Source organism: Pelmatolapia mariae, linkage group LG10_11, assembly GCF_036321145.2.
Source record: "Pelmatolapia mariae isolate MD_Pm_ZW linkage group LG10_11, Pm_UMD_F_2, whole genome shotgun sequence".
NCBI classification, from domain to species: Eukaryota; Metazoa; Chordata; class Actinopteri; order Cichliformes; family Cichlidae; genus Pelmatolapia; species Pelmatolapia mariae.
This window is the reverse complement of record NC_086236.1, coordinates 71,649,244-71,665,553: the sequence shown is the minus strand read 5'-3', so window position 1 is coordinate 71,665,553 and position 16,310 is coordinate 71,649,244. Positions and strand designations below refer to the sequence as shown.

Here is a 16,310-nt window from a genome sequence, read left to right as displayed (position 1 = left end):
ACCACAGTTTGTTTTAATAACAAAAATAAATTGTAATTGCACTTTATTTTTAATGCTGACTTACATTAAATATTTCATTAAACATTGATTCTTTTTTGTATTCCTGCATGAAATTGTCATCAAAGTGTGCGCAGTCGTGGTTGTTTGTGACTGGAGGGAGTCGACACTTTACAAATATTATTTTTCTCTTTTAGAGCACTGACGACCCAGAGCTCTACAAACCGATGCTGGAGGAAGTCACTGCACAGCCTGTGGCATTAACAGCCTGACTCTGTTTACGAAATGTCAGCGATTTACACACATTCTTACTAATAACTGACTGATAATATACGAATTATGGCTGTGTGTTGATGTAGTGACATATATCTTATATTTAGTTAGATTCCAGCACCGGGTATGTAGAAAATGATTGATAAAGAAAAAAACTATTGTTACAAATCAGAGTCCTGAGATCAAATGCTGTGCAATAACCTGAAGTTTATTCAGTCAAAATAAAAACAGTAAATTATTTTTTGGCATGTTCAATAAAACATGAAAAGTTCAGCTCTCGTGTGTGTGTTTATTCAGACTTTATTTGCCTGTAATCATGAATCAGATGGAGACCAAACCACATTCTCACTTCTGCCAAATACGAGGAAGAACTAATTGTAACAGGTCTGCATTTAGTTCCTGGTTTCTGTTTTCCAAACTGCACAGCAAGCAACTAGTCTGAGTTTAGGTTAGTTTTTATTATAAGCTTTTTATTATAAGTTACATGCTGTATTTTAAGTTCAAACTCATTAGAAGATTCATGGAAACATACAGTGTCAGTCAACTGAGAGAGTGAGAGGTTCATATTCAGTGGATAGAAACCATTTAAATTTCAGTCTCTTAATAGTACTACTAATAGTAGTAGTAAATAGTTAACAGCAGAAATTGTGAAATGGAAAAAGCAGAAATGATTAGGTGGATCTCTGATTCTATGCATCAGCTGTGACTCTGTCCTGCTCACTGTCTGCTCAGTTAAAAACACCAACAAAAAACTGGCCACACTTAGTCAGTCTGTGCAGTAGTCACAGTAGTTAGAGCAGTGGTCACTGTTGTTGTTCATGATTTGAATGTGTCAGCACCTTTTCATGCACTTTAGAATAGAATAGAATAGAATAGAATAGAATAGAATAGAATAGAATAAGAATAGAATAGAATAATCCTTTAATTGTCCCACAAGGGGAAATTTGGTTGTAACAGCAGCCAGAAAGACACATATACAACAAACAGTACACAAGACACAGAACAGAAACATACACAATTTTTCTTACACATTTACATCAAGGACAGTGGTTACTATAAACAGAGTACTGTACAGTTATTAAATTAAATAAAAATAACTACAGATAAGAGGCAAACCAGGTTGTAGTGCGAATCGGTTGATTAACTTATTGCAGTTACAGTGCTGATGTAAACATCTATGTTTGTTGGGAGCAGTTGTGATTGTACAGTCTGACAGCTGCAGGGAGGAAGGACCTGCAGAAACGCTCCTTCATGCATCTAGGATGCAGCAGTCTGTCACTGAAGGAGCTCTGCAGTTCAGCAACATTTACATGCATGGGGTGGGAGACTCTGTCCATCAGAGATGCTATTTTGGCCAGAGTCCTTCTGTCTCCCACCACCTGCACTGGGTCCAGAGTGCATCCCAGAACAGAGCTGGCCTTCCTAATGAGTTTATCCAACCTCTTCCTCTCAGCTGCCGATAAACTGCTCCTCCAACATACAACACTGTAAAAAATGACAGATGCCACCACAGAGTCATAGAAGGTCTTTAAAAGCGCTCCCTGTACTCCAAATGACCTCAGCCGCCTCAGCAGGTAGACTCTGCTCTCACCCTTCCTGTAAAGAGCATCAGTGTTGTGGCTCCAGTCCAGTTTATTATTCAGGTGAACACCCAGGTACCTATAAGAGTCCACTATCTCAATGTCCACTCCCTGGATGTTCACCGGTGTCAGTGTGGTGGGTCTGCGTCTCCGGAAGTCCACCACCAACTCCTTGGTTTTCCCGGCGTTGATCAGCAGGTGGTTCTGCTGACACCAGTCCACAAAGTCCAGAGTCCACTGTCTGTACTCCGAGTCGTCCTCACCTGTGATGAGGCCGACTATGGCAGAGTCGTCAGAGAACTTCTGTAGGTGGCAGCGTGGGGAGTTAATGGAGAAGTCTGCAGTGTAGAGGGTGAAGAGGAACAGTGCCAGCACAGTTCACAGAACTGGTCATGTGACTCTTCTTCATGAATTTCATTTGTGTTTGACAGATTTCAGTTTATTTCTAAACAATATCGCCACAACCTTTTCTCCAGCTAACATCCTGCCCTGACTTTTTATGCTCACTTTTAATTAGTGTTTACTCTGTGTTAAGCAAAGGGTAAAGGTCTTTGTATGCTCCGAATGGGAGGAGGCACTTTTGCTAAGAGGTTTGCTTTTACTTCCTGCTTCCTCTAAAGGCTTATTTCCCGACTTCGCAGCCAATATTCAGACTGATTTTTTTTTCTCAAGAGGATTTCTTTACGTTTTTCTTCTTCTCTGAGAGGTAAGTCTTTCAAATGATTCAGTTTTTAAAGCCTAATTAAATATGAGATATTCATTATATAACTACAGACTAAGCGATTTAGTGCCATGATGTTCATTTTATGATGAATATTCTATACTTACGCTAAAGTGATTTGCGGAAAGATACTTGAGAAAATAAAAGGTAAAAGTGAAAAGTTTATTTTAAATGTACATGAACCTTGGGCATGACAAATAAATTACATGACAAATGAACTTTAATATTTTTTGGAATGCACTTATGAGATACACTAGTATACAATCATTTGTATTTGCTTTGAGTTTCCTCATGCTTTTGCACTTTGAACATGTCCAGATAAAATCGACTGTTTTATGTTATTCAGCCTTTCCTTCATTCACTCTGACAGCAAAACGTCACTTTAGATTGCTTCACTTGCTGCAGTGAATACAGTAAGTTAAACCTCAGCATGAATCCAGTTTGAAATGGCATTTGTTTGATTCTTGGAAAACAGAATTCACCTAATTATGAGCTATAACAGTTTATTACTGCTCTGTAGCCTCACCCTGGACATTCTGGAAGCTATCACAACATTCAACTGGATATGAAAATATGTTAATGATCCAGTGACTGAGGCCTATAAAATCAGCTTCTGGGTGACTAAATGTAAACTAAACAACAAAGGTTGCATTTATTTGAATTGTTGAAACAATGTGGAAGTAACTACACACTGGATAATTCAGGATGGAAAAATGGAGAAATGAGGAATAAATACAGAAATGCAGGAATAAGATCATATTAATTACTTAGTAGCTTGGTTTGTTAATGCATGTGTATATATGACAGCAGCTTTTCTGCGTGAAGTTTGCATGTTCCTTGTCTGTGTGAGTTCTCTCTCTGGCTTCCTCTCATAGTCAAAAGAATGTGGTGTTGGCTTAGCTTAGACTGTTGGGTTAGATGAACCTAACCCTCCATGTGAAAGGGTGTGTTTGGGTCCAGTTATTTCTCCAAAGAATTTCATTTTAATTTCATGTATTCTGTTGTGTCGTTCAGTCTACAGGCACGATGTCTGTCACTGTGTCTAAGGCTGATGGGGTCACTGTATTCACCTTGACCTCTGACCCTGATAGCTCTTGGCCTCCTCTGTGCCAGATCCTCAAGAACCTTTGCTACAGCCCAGTGTGCTGCACTGTGTCTCAGCGCCTGAGGAGTCTCAACAGAACTTCTCAGACAGTGCTGGGGGTGAGCTACAACCTTCAAAGATAGAAGATAGATCAAAGATAGAACAGATAGTTTCCATATAATTACTAATACATTAATATACGTATTAGATTTTTTTTCACTGCTCTGATCTAAACTTTGAGTGAATCATTTCTGCTAATGAAATAATTAGTGCTTTTTTTTTTCATATTGCTGTCACTCATCATGCATACAATCGCTTCAGGTGTTTATTTAGAAAAGCTACAAGGCAAAGTGGTCCAGTGTACAGCATCTCTGCACCACAGATGTTTATCACCAATACTGTCCTTCCTTTTTCACAGACTCTGCAGATTATGATTGGACTGCTCAATATCGGACTTGGATTAATTCTCTTAATAACTAGCACTAACTCTTGGTGGTTTGTAGATTATACTGGCTTTCCTTATTGGCTGGGTGCTTTGGTAAGCAAATCATCTAGTTTTTGTAATTTCCAAAATACAACTGAATTTTACTTGCAATAGTTTACCTGCATCCCTCGATCTCCAAGATTCAGAAAATTACACTTTACATCTCATCATAAGACACCCTGGATAAAGAATCAAGGCTCATTTTGAAACATAAAAGCATATAAAAATCCATTAAACTCACGGAAATGTCCCAAGCTATAATTTTTACTTTTGTAAAAACAGAAAAATTAAAAGAGAGTCTAAATTCATTCATTCATAAAGACCCCATCTATGCCTGCAATGGATGTCACTATAGAGAAATATAGGATTATACTGAGGAATGATTAAGGCACATTTGGCACATTTATAATTCAATATAAATATGACTAAGTAAATATATATCATATTAATATTTAAAAATAAATAAAAAGGTAACAGAATACACAAAACTGAAGTTACTAAATAAAGTGGAAAAAGAACGATCAAACACTCGACAGTATCACAGAAAATAGAACTCATGATTAGAATACACAGAAACAAAAATCCAACAAACACAAAAATAAAAACAATATCAATAAAATGCAAAGAGAAGCCCAAATATATTATAAATATCTGCAATGTTTTATTATTCAGCTATGTGTTTGTTTTTGTATTTTGCCTTTTTTTCTAGTTCATCGTCTTTGGCATCATGTGCATTGTGTCTGAGAAGTACCCAAGTCCATGTCTGGTGAGTAGTTTAGCTTTATGGCATAACTTTATCTAAGAGTTTTATTTGCATAGCACATTTAAACGACATCAAGTGTCAGCCAAACTGGTGAACCTTTGGAACGGGAGTCGTTGGTTCGATGCTCCTCCCATGCTAACAAAGCCTACTTTGGATATATGCGAGAGAAAGAAAACGGAAGCCATACCGGCTCAGATGTTGCCCGGATTAACAAGGTCAGGTGTTGATAACCAGGACACACTGATGAAAAGTGGGCTACTGGACAAGAGGGCTTAAGTGGACAAGAAATAAGAACAGGGTGCTGTTGGAAAGGTACTATGCAAGTAATCCCAGCGGAAGGGGTTACATAAAAAGGATGAGGGACCTCTTCAATATCAGGGTTCCAGACTGACGGCAAAACAAGTAGTGGGGATGTACATCAGCTGAGAATGGGCCTGAAACATTTCTTATAAGACTAACAGAGTCGTAGCTGCCGAAAAATCAGTTTTGTTGTGACAGAATGTGAAAAGGTAAAGTAGTATTGTATGTAGGTTATATTCAGAGATATTTTTTTTTTGGTTGTACATCAAGTGATATGTGTGTATAAAGTGAGTTGTATATAACATTTGTATTCTATTTTTATCTTATTGTATATTTTATTCTATTTTATTCTACTGTATATAGTATTTTATTTTATTCTGTACAGTTGTGTACTGTATTTATTCTTATTTTATTTTATTCTAATTTTTGCTTCATAACTTTTGCACTGTCCACTTCCTGCTGTGACAAAACAAATTTCCCACGTGTGGGACTAATAAAGGTTATCTTATCTTATCTTATCTTATCTTATCTTATCTTATCTTATCTTATCTTATCTTATGTTTCCTATTTCAGGTCATCCTCACTGTGACTCTAAATGTTGCTGGAGTTGCTTTTGCAATCACAGCCATTGTGCTCTACAGCAACCATTTAGCAAACATATACCTGTGGTGGGGATCGCGGTGTGATAATGACTACAATCCATACTGGTACCGGATGCGTACAACAACCGCAGTTACTCCATCTCCTGAGGAGATGATCATTAAGGAAAGATGCTTAGAGGGCCAAGCAGTGGTGATGGTAAGTTTGAAAAAGGCCAACAGTTAAATTAAAAGTTTTTTTTCCAACTGTTGGCTGGACAAAACAAGCAGGAAGACATTCGTTATAGCAAAGAAGATGAATTTGAACCTAATAACCAAAAGAACCATCTGGTTGAACCAAATAAGCAAACTAAAAACGTGTAAATATGACATCTAAGAAGACAATTTAAATCATGAAGAACAAATTCTTCATTAAATCGATACAAAGATAAACTATTTTCAGAAGTTTTTGAGGTAACATTGTTGTTTTGAAATGCAGCATTGATGTTTGTCCCACCAGATGCTCTTGAGAAGCATCAGTGTTGTGCTGATTGTCCTGTCAGTCCTCGAGCTCTGCATCACCATCAGCTCTTCCATCCTGGGGATCAAATCTCTGAGGAGGAAGGACAAGGGAAAAAATGAGGTACAAGATATAAAGTATAAACTAACACAGTCTGATAAACATCTTAACCTGTAAATGTTGAGTAGACAGTAGTTTTATATGAGTTCTTCAAAGATTCATTTTAGGAATATGTCATAGTTTTGATTCTGTCTTCATGTAATGACTAGTGGTGTCCAAACATTTGTCTGGTACCATAAAGGTTTTCTTTTCTTTTCCTTTTTTTCTTTTCAAATCGTCCATTAAATCTCTCCTTTTTTTTCTTCAAAATGTTGTGTTTCCCCTTTGTTATATACATCCTACTCTGATGGTGGATGTTCATATTAGACATCGTTTTAAAACAAATCTCATAATTTCAGACTGAGATTCAAATAATGTTTGCTATTGTTCAAGTAATCCCTGTTGGTCAATAGGTCTTCAAATGGCTCTAAACCTTTTGTTTCATAAAGTTTATTTTTCAACTTTGCTATTTGTGATGCCATGGAGAGGATACCCTTAGTTGTCCCAGGAAAACAGTTTAGTCTAAGAACACTGGACCCACCTACATGCATAGCTGGACTGGCCATCGGGCATACAGTTTGTCCCGTAGTTATGAACTGTTTCTGAGAGACAAATAACACCAGGATCCTTTTTTATGTAGCTGACAGCTGGTAACTGTGCAGGGGCGGGTCTAGCAAAGTTTTGCCAGGGAGCCAGGTAAGGCATTAACAGGGAAAGGGGCGCACAAAGAAATACTTTTCTTTCTTATTCTCATTTAAAATATCTACCTTTAAATAAATAATTATCTGAATCTTACAACAAATGTTTTCATCTGATGTAAAATGTATAGAAATCCATTATTGTATATAGTAATTTTCTTTTCAGGGTCCATCATAATTTCTTCAGAAGTGAGTACTGTATATCATGCCACTTTTCACTTTTTAAAGGTTGCCAATTTTTTAAAAAAATGCCATGCTGTTTATTGATGTGGTAAATGAATAGTTTATGAAAATATATCTAAATCTGTCATTTATTATTTTTAATATTCAGTAATGATCATGTCTCACCTCTAGTCTTCTCTGTCTTAATTTCAGGTTTCCACCATGTGTTGTAGATAGTTCAGGAGGTTAACTCCACCAAGCAGTCTTTGGGTTTCGGCTAAGTACTGTTTAGAATACCAGAATAGGGAGGATGGTGTAGGTTTAAGTTTATTAGATTGATACATATATACTAACAAGACAGTGTACAACACTGTCACAACAGAGTTTGTTTTCATTCAAAGGCTTTATAGTTTTTCCTATAATACCTGGTGGGCCAGTCTCTAGTCAAAATGCCCGGGCCGATTTTTTGTCCCAGTCCAGCCCTGCCCACATGCTGTTCAAATCGTCTGCTTATAACAGGCATTCATTTGAATTTACCTTAACTGAGTTCAATTCAGTCAATCAGATTCTATTAAATCAGATTAAATTTGTCTTTAACGATAAGAGGCTAAAACAGAGCCAGTTCAGACAGTGAATGAAGTGAGTGGCTGCACTGTGGCTCAGTATAACAGAAAGAAGGATTCATTTGAACTTTTGTTGATGCAAAGTCTGACAGTGTTGAGGCTCATTATTTACCCAAAATGAAAAGAAAAGAGTGGTTACAGAAGCGCAGACTAAAATTAAAATGAAAACTCCCCGCACGAAGCACAAAAGCACAAAAGTAATCGTCAGCACATTTCACGTACTTTCCCATTTCTTTCTTCTTCTTGTAGAGCACTGATGACTCAGAGTTGATCGAACCACTGCTGGAGGAAGTGACTGCACAGGCTGTAGCCTAAATGTCTTTGTTCTATCAGTTACCAGGAATCATGTTCCTGTGCCTTTATGACTTACAATTAACTTGATGTCTTAATGATTTGTACTAATTAAGACTTTGTCTTCCTAAGTGCTTCTTGAAAGGAAGACATTATACCAAATTGAATCAATTGATAATTTCATTGTTGTGCTAATGATTAAAATTTAAGTTGAGAAAAGTGCCTTAAACCCAATTATGTTTGTTGGTAAAAATGTGTTTATTCTTGTGAAATATGGGGTTATTTTCTTTGCCATTCTACAATGTATAGTGACAATATTAAAAAAGTTAGAAAAGAATGTAAATAAATAAAAAATAATGACACATACAGTTAAAACCAGATATTACACTTAAAAACAACAACAAAAAAATTCTTACCATTAAAGATCAAATCAGAGTAAACTTTTCTTTTAGATAAATAAATATTAACATATTTTTTGTAGGCTATTTGTGAAATGTCAGAATAAAGAGAGAACTGTTATGTATTTTTTATTGCTTTCATTAAAGTCAGAAGTACACATACACTTCCTTAGTATTTGGTAGAATTGCCCCGACACTGTTTCACTTGAGCCAAATGTTTCAGGTATCCTTCCACCAGCTTTCTACAATAGTTTGTGGGCATCTTGGCCCAGTCCTCTTGACAGAACTGGTGTAACTGGGTCAGGCTTGCAGGCCTTGTTGCTCCCACTTACCTTTTAGTGCCACCCACATGTTTTCTATGAGATTGAGATCAGGCCTTTGTGATTGAGATCACTCCAATACCTTGACTTTGTTGTATTTAAGCCACTTTGTAAATAATTTGGAGGAATGCTTGGGTCATTGTCCATTTGGAAGACCCGTTTGTGCCCAAGCTTCAACTTCCTGGCTGATGCCTTCAGATGCTGCTTCAATATGTCCACATAATTTTCTTTTCTCATGATGTCATCTATTTTGTGAAGTGCATCAGTCCCTCCTGCAGTAAAACAGCCCCACAACATGATGCTGCCACCCCCATACTTCACAGTTGGGATGGTGTTTTGAGGCTTTAAAGCTTCCACCTTTTTCCTCCAAATATACAGTTTATCATTATGGCCCAATAGTTCAGTTGTTTCATCAGACCACACGACATGTCTCCAGAAATAGAGATTTTTGTCCCCATGTGCAGTTGTAAACTGTAGTCCAGCTTTTTTTTATTGTGGTTTTGAAGTAATGGCTTTCTCCTCCAGAGTACCCTGTCGGCTCATGGTGCTACAGGACTCATTTTTACTGTGAATAGTCACATTGTCTTACCAGTTTCAGCCAGCATCTTCACAAGATCTTATGCTGTTGTCCTTGTTGGTTGATTTGCACATTTTACACCAAAAAACATTCCTCTCTGGGAATCCGTCTCCTTCCTGAGCTTTATGATGGTTGCACATTCCCATGTTTTTTATACTTGCATATTGTTGTCTGAATGTGGGACCTTCAGGCATCTGGAAATTGCACCTAAGGATGAGCCACACTTATGTAGGTCCACAATTCTTTTCCTGATGCCTTCATTGATTTCTTTTGATTTTCTCATGATGCCAAAGAAAGAGGGCCTTCTTCTTCTTCTTCTTTATATTGTTTATTGGCAGTTGGCAAACAACAAATTGGTGCATTACTGCCACCAAATAATGTGGAGTGTAGAAAGAGGCTCTACTGTAAACTCTCTGAATGCAGCTGTATTCATCAGTGGGCCTGTACCGCCCGTCAGAGGAGGAGACGAGAGATTCAGCAGATTGTTTGCACTGAATAAATGGCTTATATCAGCATGTACTGACCACTCAGTGCATTTTATCAACAACTTTAATATTTTTTGGGAACGCAGGCATCTGTTTAAAGCAAATGGATTTAATTTTAACAAGTCAGGGGTGAAACTGTTCACCTCCCACTTGTTCTATTCCATACGTCATCCATCTGTGCTTGGTGCCAAGGCTGAGATAAACGAGGAGTTATCTCATAAAGAGGAACAAACAGTACTCCAAGAACAAACAAAGCCCAGCAGAAACCTTGAGGAGGAGCTCCATCTGCCCCCACCCGGGAAGAACCTCCAACTCTCTCAACAACACCAACGACCAGGACCAGGACCTTCCCCAGTCCCCCAAACCCCTGACAGGCCATCACCCTCCTCCCCCTCCCTTTCTCCCTCCTCCCCACACCTGAAATTCACTGAGGAGATGATGGAGCGGGTCAATGCTGGGCTCAGATCTACCCCCTGGCCCAATCCCTTTTTGTCCCCCATTAACCCCCCACCAGAGCAGCCAAAGGTTCGCCATCGAGCCCCGCCCTCAACAGAGCAATCGAAGTTACACTGCGCAGCCTCGCCCCCCTTAGTTCCTCCTTACCACCTTCATGCTCTGTCTCCGCAGTCTGATGTGTGATGTGTGGAGGGTCCGGGCTGCGAGGATTATGACAGTGGTGACTTTTCCCAGGAGAAGCTGGGACCCTGTTTATTAGAAGGTTTTAAAATTTCTGTACTTTTAGGTGACAGAAGGAGACGTGTGGCCTGGTCAAAACACAGAGAGCTGCACTCTAAAAGATCTTTAAATGTAGTAAACATACCTTTTGTGCCACAGACTGCTCCCAAACACGAGGGGGCAAATAATACCTCTAAAACACTTAAGTTGGCTTTATTAAACGTTAGATCTTTAGCTGGGAAAACATTTTTAATTAATGATTTAATCACTGAGCACAGCCTTGATTTTATGTTTTTAACTGAAACTTGGTTGGACCAAAGTAACAGTGGAGCTGTTCTCATCGAGACGACCCCTCCTAACTACAGTTTTATCAGTGAGGCCAGGGTGAGCAGGAGAGGAGGAGGGGTTGCCGTCTTATTTAATGAATCATTTCAGTGTAAGCAGCTATCTCCTGGAAGTTTTCAGTCTTTTGAATATGTGGCGTTACAGCTGAAGGCCCCATCCAAAGTTGTGTTTCTTAATGTTTACAGGCCTCCCAAATACTGCACAGACTTTTTTAATGACCTCAGTGAACTGCTGTCTGTGATCTGTGTTGATTTCGACTGTGTAATTATTGTTGGGGATTTTAACATCCATGTGGACAACCCTCAGGACAAAGGGACTAAAGACCTGAGTAACACTCTGGGCAACTTTGGGCTGACTCAGCATGTAACAGAGGCCACACATAATAGAGGACACACTCTTGACCTACTGATCTCCAAGGGCCTGAGCATTTCAAAGGTTACTGTGTCTGATGTGGGCCTGTCTGATCATTACTGTGTTTTCTTTGAAAGTAAAATCTCAGCCCACACAAATATATCAACAGCAGTGATCACAAAACGGTGTATAACTGAACACAGTAGTGAGATCTTTAACCAGGTCTTCCCATTAACACCTGACCTGTCCAGAGGTTCAGTCAATGAGCTCGTCACTAGCTTCAATGCTAAAATGTTAAATGTAATGGACACTATTGCTCCCATTAAGGTGAAGGTTATCTCTGGAAGGAAAAAGTCTCCATGGAGAAACTCCACACTGGTGAAAAATGAAAAAAGAGAGTGTAGGAAAGCTGAGCGCAGATGGAGAAAAACAAACCTCCAGGTTCATTATGACATCTATAAAGAGAAACTTCACAATTATAATTTACAACTGAGGAGTGCAAGGAGGACCTACTTCTCTGACATCATCACCAAAAACAGTCATAATGCTTGGGTCTTATTTTCTACAGTTGACAGGCTAACAAACCCTCCTGTGTCAGTGGCAGCTGAACTTCATTCGACCATGGCCTGCAATGACTTTGCCAAATTCTTCACAGAAAAAATCCAAAAGATTAGACAAGCAATTGGTACATCAACAGCAGATCCAGGACATGTACTGTGTCCACCAAAAAACTGTTTAAACACCATCAAACAGTTTCACCCTATTAACAACAAAGACCTGGAGGACATCTTAGGCCAACTGAACTCCTCCTCTTGCTGTTTAGATGTCCTGCCAACAAGTTTTTTCAAAAAGGTCTCAAAGACTTTGGAGTCAGACCTGTTACAGATCGTAAACTTTTCTTTAATATCAGGTGTGTTTCCAGAACCACTAAAAACTGCTGTAATAAAACCTATACTGAAAAAGGACAATCTTGACAAGACACAAATGAATAACTACAGGCCGATCTCAAACCTCCCATTTTTAAGTAAGATCATTGAAAAAGCAGTTTCTCAACAGCTCAATTACTTCTTAACACAGAATAACTGCTATGATGCCTTCCAGTCAGGTTTTAGACAGAACCACAGCACTGAAGCCGCTCTGACCAAAGTGTTTAATGGCATATGTCTGAATACAGACAGTGGAAAAATGTCAGTCTTAGTTTTGCTGGATCTCAGTGCAGCATTTGATACAGTTGACCACAACATATTACTCAAACGACTGGAGAACTGGGCAGGTCTTTCAGGAACTGTACTAAACTGGTTCAAAACATACTTAGAAAACAGGAAATACTTTGTATCAATAGGTAACTTCACATCTGAGCAGACAAGTATCACATGTGGAGTTCCCCAAGGTTCCATCTTGGGACCCCTTCTGTTTAACATTTACATGCTCCCACTGGCACAGATTATAAAGAACAACAAAATAAACTATCATAGCTACGCAGATGACACACAAATATATATCACAATGTCACCAGGACATTGTACAGGCCCTGTACAGGCTCTTGGTAAATGCATTGAGGAAATTAATGACTGGTTGTGCCACAATTTTCTCCAGCTAAACAAAAACAAAACTGAAGTAATAGTTTACCTTGATTTGATATGTGACGGAAAAGAAAAAAAGGTTTTTGTGTCTTTTTGTATGTAAATATCTAGTTTTAACTATACGTGTTATATCGCACGTGTATCTTCTTATGTATCTGTGTAGGCTACTTTAAATGTAGTTTATAACACTGAAACTCAGTTATGCTGATTTCAAAGCTAAAGATTTATTCACTGACCGAACACATTATAATAACATCTTAGTTGATGACTCAGTCTACTTTGTCTCCTCCCTGTTTTGGAACTGTTGTAACTGTACCTTTTTTTATGGTACTTTTTGCAGTTATATTTTAGTACTGACCACTATATACCGCTGTTAGTGCTCAACAAGACCATTAATGTTAAATTAAAATTACTAATAAAACATAAATTTTTCACATGTATAGCCAGCACATTGAGCAGATATATCAGATGCTGAGCAACTGTGTGGGGTTCACAATACAATGCAATACAGTTTTATATATATAGCACATTTAAAAACCCAAAGGCACACCAAAGTGCTTCACAGTAATACGGAGAAACAACATAAGTCAATAACAGGGTACAGGTCGGCCACTAGCACAGACAGAATGGAGGCACTAATAGACCAGAAGAGTTAAATAAAATAGGTATCAAACCTCAATAAAGAGGGAAGCTCAGATCTCGAATACAAAATATCTACGAAGAAGATAAAAACAGCAGTAAAATTAATAATAAAATAATAAATTTAATAAAAAGTTTAAAAGGGTATTAACTGGTCAGGAAAGCCAGGTCAAATAAGGTATGCTTTCAATCTTGATTTAAAGGATTGGATAGAGTCCAAGGCACTAATAGAAGCAGGGAGGCTATTCCAAAGGTTGGGTGCAGCTGAAGCAAAGGCACGATCGCCTCTGGTCTTCAGTCTAAACTTAGGTTGAGCCAGGAGTAACTGACCTGATGATCTTAATGCACGACAAGGAGTGTACAGATTAAGGAGGTCAGTGAGGTAACTGGGCGCAATATTATTCAGGATTTTAAAAGTGAGTAGCAAGATTTTAAACTCAATGCAATATTTGATAGGTAACCAGTGTAGATCAACAAGAGCTGGAGTAATAGGATCAAATTTTCTAGCTCCAAGAAGGCGAACCGCAGCATTGTGAAGAAGCTGTAGCCTACGAAGAGAGAAGGCTTGGAGACCACAGTAGAGAGAATTGCAATAGTCTAACCTGGAGGTCACAAAAGCGTGGATAAATTTTTCCAAGTCCCTGTGTGGTATATAATGCTTAGCTTAGTTTATTCATGTATTTGAGGTTTGGCTCCGGATTCCTCATGTTTTCCTTTTCCTAGTGTGACTGTTTTCTTGCCTTTATCTGTGAGTTCACTTTTTGTTTGATTTTGATAATGACTTTCTCTGTTTGCCTGTACTTTATCTCTTTTCATTTTGGTTCATTTGTTTTTCCTCTTTTTTCCCAAATGGGAGCATCCATGCTTAAAATAGAAAAGGTAAAATGTAAATATTTCTAATATGACACAGTATAACAGACAATATAGAGCTGGGGTGTCCAACTCCAGTCCTCGAGAGCTACTGATCTGCAGCTTTTAGATACATCCTTACTCCAAAACAGCTAAATCAAATGGTTAGATTACCTCTTCAGCATGCCCTCAAGTGTTATCAGGCAAAGGCCTGATAACAAGCCATTCATTTGATTCAGGTGTGCTGGAACAAGGATGCTTCTAAAGGCTGCAGGACAGTAGCTCTTGAGGACTGGAGTTGGACACCCCTGATATTGAGGAACCATACTTCAATAGAAGCCATGTTTGATTACGTTATTTCAAGGCTTTTCAAAAAGACTCATTTTAGTCTTAGTAGTTTTCTTGATGTGCGTGTGCTCGTGTAAACTGTACTGAGAAAAATAAAAGTCAATTTTGTAAATTATGGTTTTTATAAAAGCTGTAAAGTAGAATGATCCAAGGCATGATCACTGGCTAACAATAAGGCTTTTCCAATGAGCTTCATCCAGTGTCCCTGACTTTACTGCTTTCATTTTAATATGATCTATGGGTTAATAAAATGTATGTGCTTCCATATTTCAGCATATCCTTGTATGATAACTGTTGAGAGTATCTTCCCCAGTGGAAATCATGGGATTTTCCAGAAAAGAAAATTGTCATAACTGATCAAAAAAAGCTCTAGTCCAAACTGCCCTGCAGATGGTCCTCAGTCCAATCGTATTTACAGAAATAAAGGAGACAAAACTTGAAAACTCTCTAGTCATTTTAAAACACTACGATGACGAAAACGCTCAGCTCTCAGCTTCACAAAAAGACTTCATAACCCATCTCTTGACATCATGGATCATATTTCTATATTCAGTATATGCATGATCTCATAAGCTTGGGCGTGGCTTCAAATTACATATCATTAGAGAATTTTAAACACATTTATTCTAATATCACAACTGTGCTTAAAAATGTGATAAAACGTGGTTGCTTTTGCCACTACAATACACTGTATCTAACACACACACACACACCACCAGCTCCAGGATCAAACACTTCCTCTAAACCAGCCTCAATGGGTACCTACATCTCCGCCGATCTCACCTGGAACCACAACACCATTGCGCTGGTAAAGAAGGCCCAGGAGCGGCTGCACTTCCTCCAAGTCCTGAGGAAGAATAAACTGGACCAGAAGCTGCTGCTCCCACACCTCCAGACTCAGAAACAGCTTCTTTCCCTGGGCCATTCAGACAGCTCTGACTGTGGTGATGGCTGTAGCTCAGGAGGCAGAGCAGGTCACTTACTTATCAGAAAGTTGGTGGTTTAATCTCTGGCTTTCACAGTCCACATGCTAAATTTTCTTGGGCAAGTTGCATCCATCAGAGAATCAATTTGTGTGAATGCTTAATAGAAAGCACTTAAGCAGCATAGAAGAAAATTAATGTAGTTTGTTGTCTTAAGTGCTTTGAGTGCTTCAGGAGAGTAGAGAAGCACTTTATAAGAATCAGTCCATTTGCTAATAAACACCATTTGTTTGTTTTGTATAAATTTCTCTACTTTTCGATATTTCCCTCTTGATTGTATAAACTTGTCCTGTTTGTCATTTATTCCTGCTGTCTACTATTTATATTTTATTCCGTCAAGGTTGGTCATTGTACATGGAAATGATAATAAATGGCTATTCTATTCTATTCTATTCAGTGACAACAGCAGATAATCTCAAAGATCCCAATCGGCCATTGATTATTGATTAGAGTTCTGGACAGCTGCATATTACAAAGTGTTCTGCAGTGACTTAGCCCCACACTTTTCCCACAGATTTTCCCACACAATTTTTAGTTCTCATTTACCTTTGAAAACATGTTTTAAAGGAACTCAAATGCTGATG

The 16,310-nt window shown here is 38.3% G+C and overlaps 2 protein-coding genes across 4 annotated transcripts in view; both read left to right on the top strand.

Annotated features, from left to right (window-relative positions):
• The window catches only part of LOC134637474 (high affinity immunoglobulin epsilon receptor subunit beta-like), a 28,589-nt gene extending 28,150 nt beyond the window's left edge, over window positions 1-439 (top strand). For all 3 annotated transcript variants that reach the window (XM_063487907.1, XM_063487906.1, XM_063487908.1), the window contains exon 7: window positions 195-439. In XM_063487907.1, the coding sequence (XP_063343977.1) occupies window positions 195-269 (75 nt within the window). In that variant the 3' untranslated portion in view covers window positions 270-439. The remainder of the gene's footprint in view (window positions 1-194) is intronic.
• Window positions 440-2,486: 2,047 nt separating this feature from the next.
• On the top strand, window positions 2,487-8,259 carry LOC134637085 (membrane-spanning 4-domains subfamily A member 8-like). The gene is made up of 7 exons (XM_063487421.1): window positions 2,487-2,556; window positions 3,586-3,774; window positions 4,074-4,193; window positions 4,849-4,905; window positions 5,776-6,000; window positions 6,301-6,423; window positions 8,132-8,259. Exons 2-7 carry the CDS (start codon window positions 3,598-3,600, stop codon window positions 8,195-8,197), a joined length of 768 nt encoding a protein of 255 aa, XP_063343491.1. The 5' UTR covers window positions 2,487-2,556; window positions 3,586-3,597; the 3' UTR covers window positions 8,198-8,259.
• Window positions 8,260-16,310: the final 8,051 nt, after the last annotated feature.

Coding starts and splice junctions, on each gene's coding strand:
- LOC134637085 (XM_063487421.1), top strand. CDS start 3,598: ATGTCTGTCACTGTGTCTAAGGCTGATGGGGTCACTGTATTCACCTTG. Junction 4,906..5,775: donor AGTACCCAAGTCCATGTCTG/GTGAGTAGTTTA, acceptor TTCCTATTTCAG/GTCATCCTCACTGTGACTCT. Junction 6,001..6,300: donor AGGGCCAAGCAGTGGTGATG/GTAAGTTTGAAA, acceptor TTGTCCCACCAG/ATGCTCTTGAGAAGCATCAG.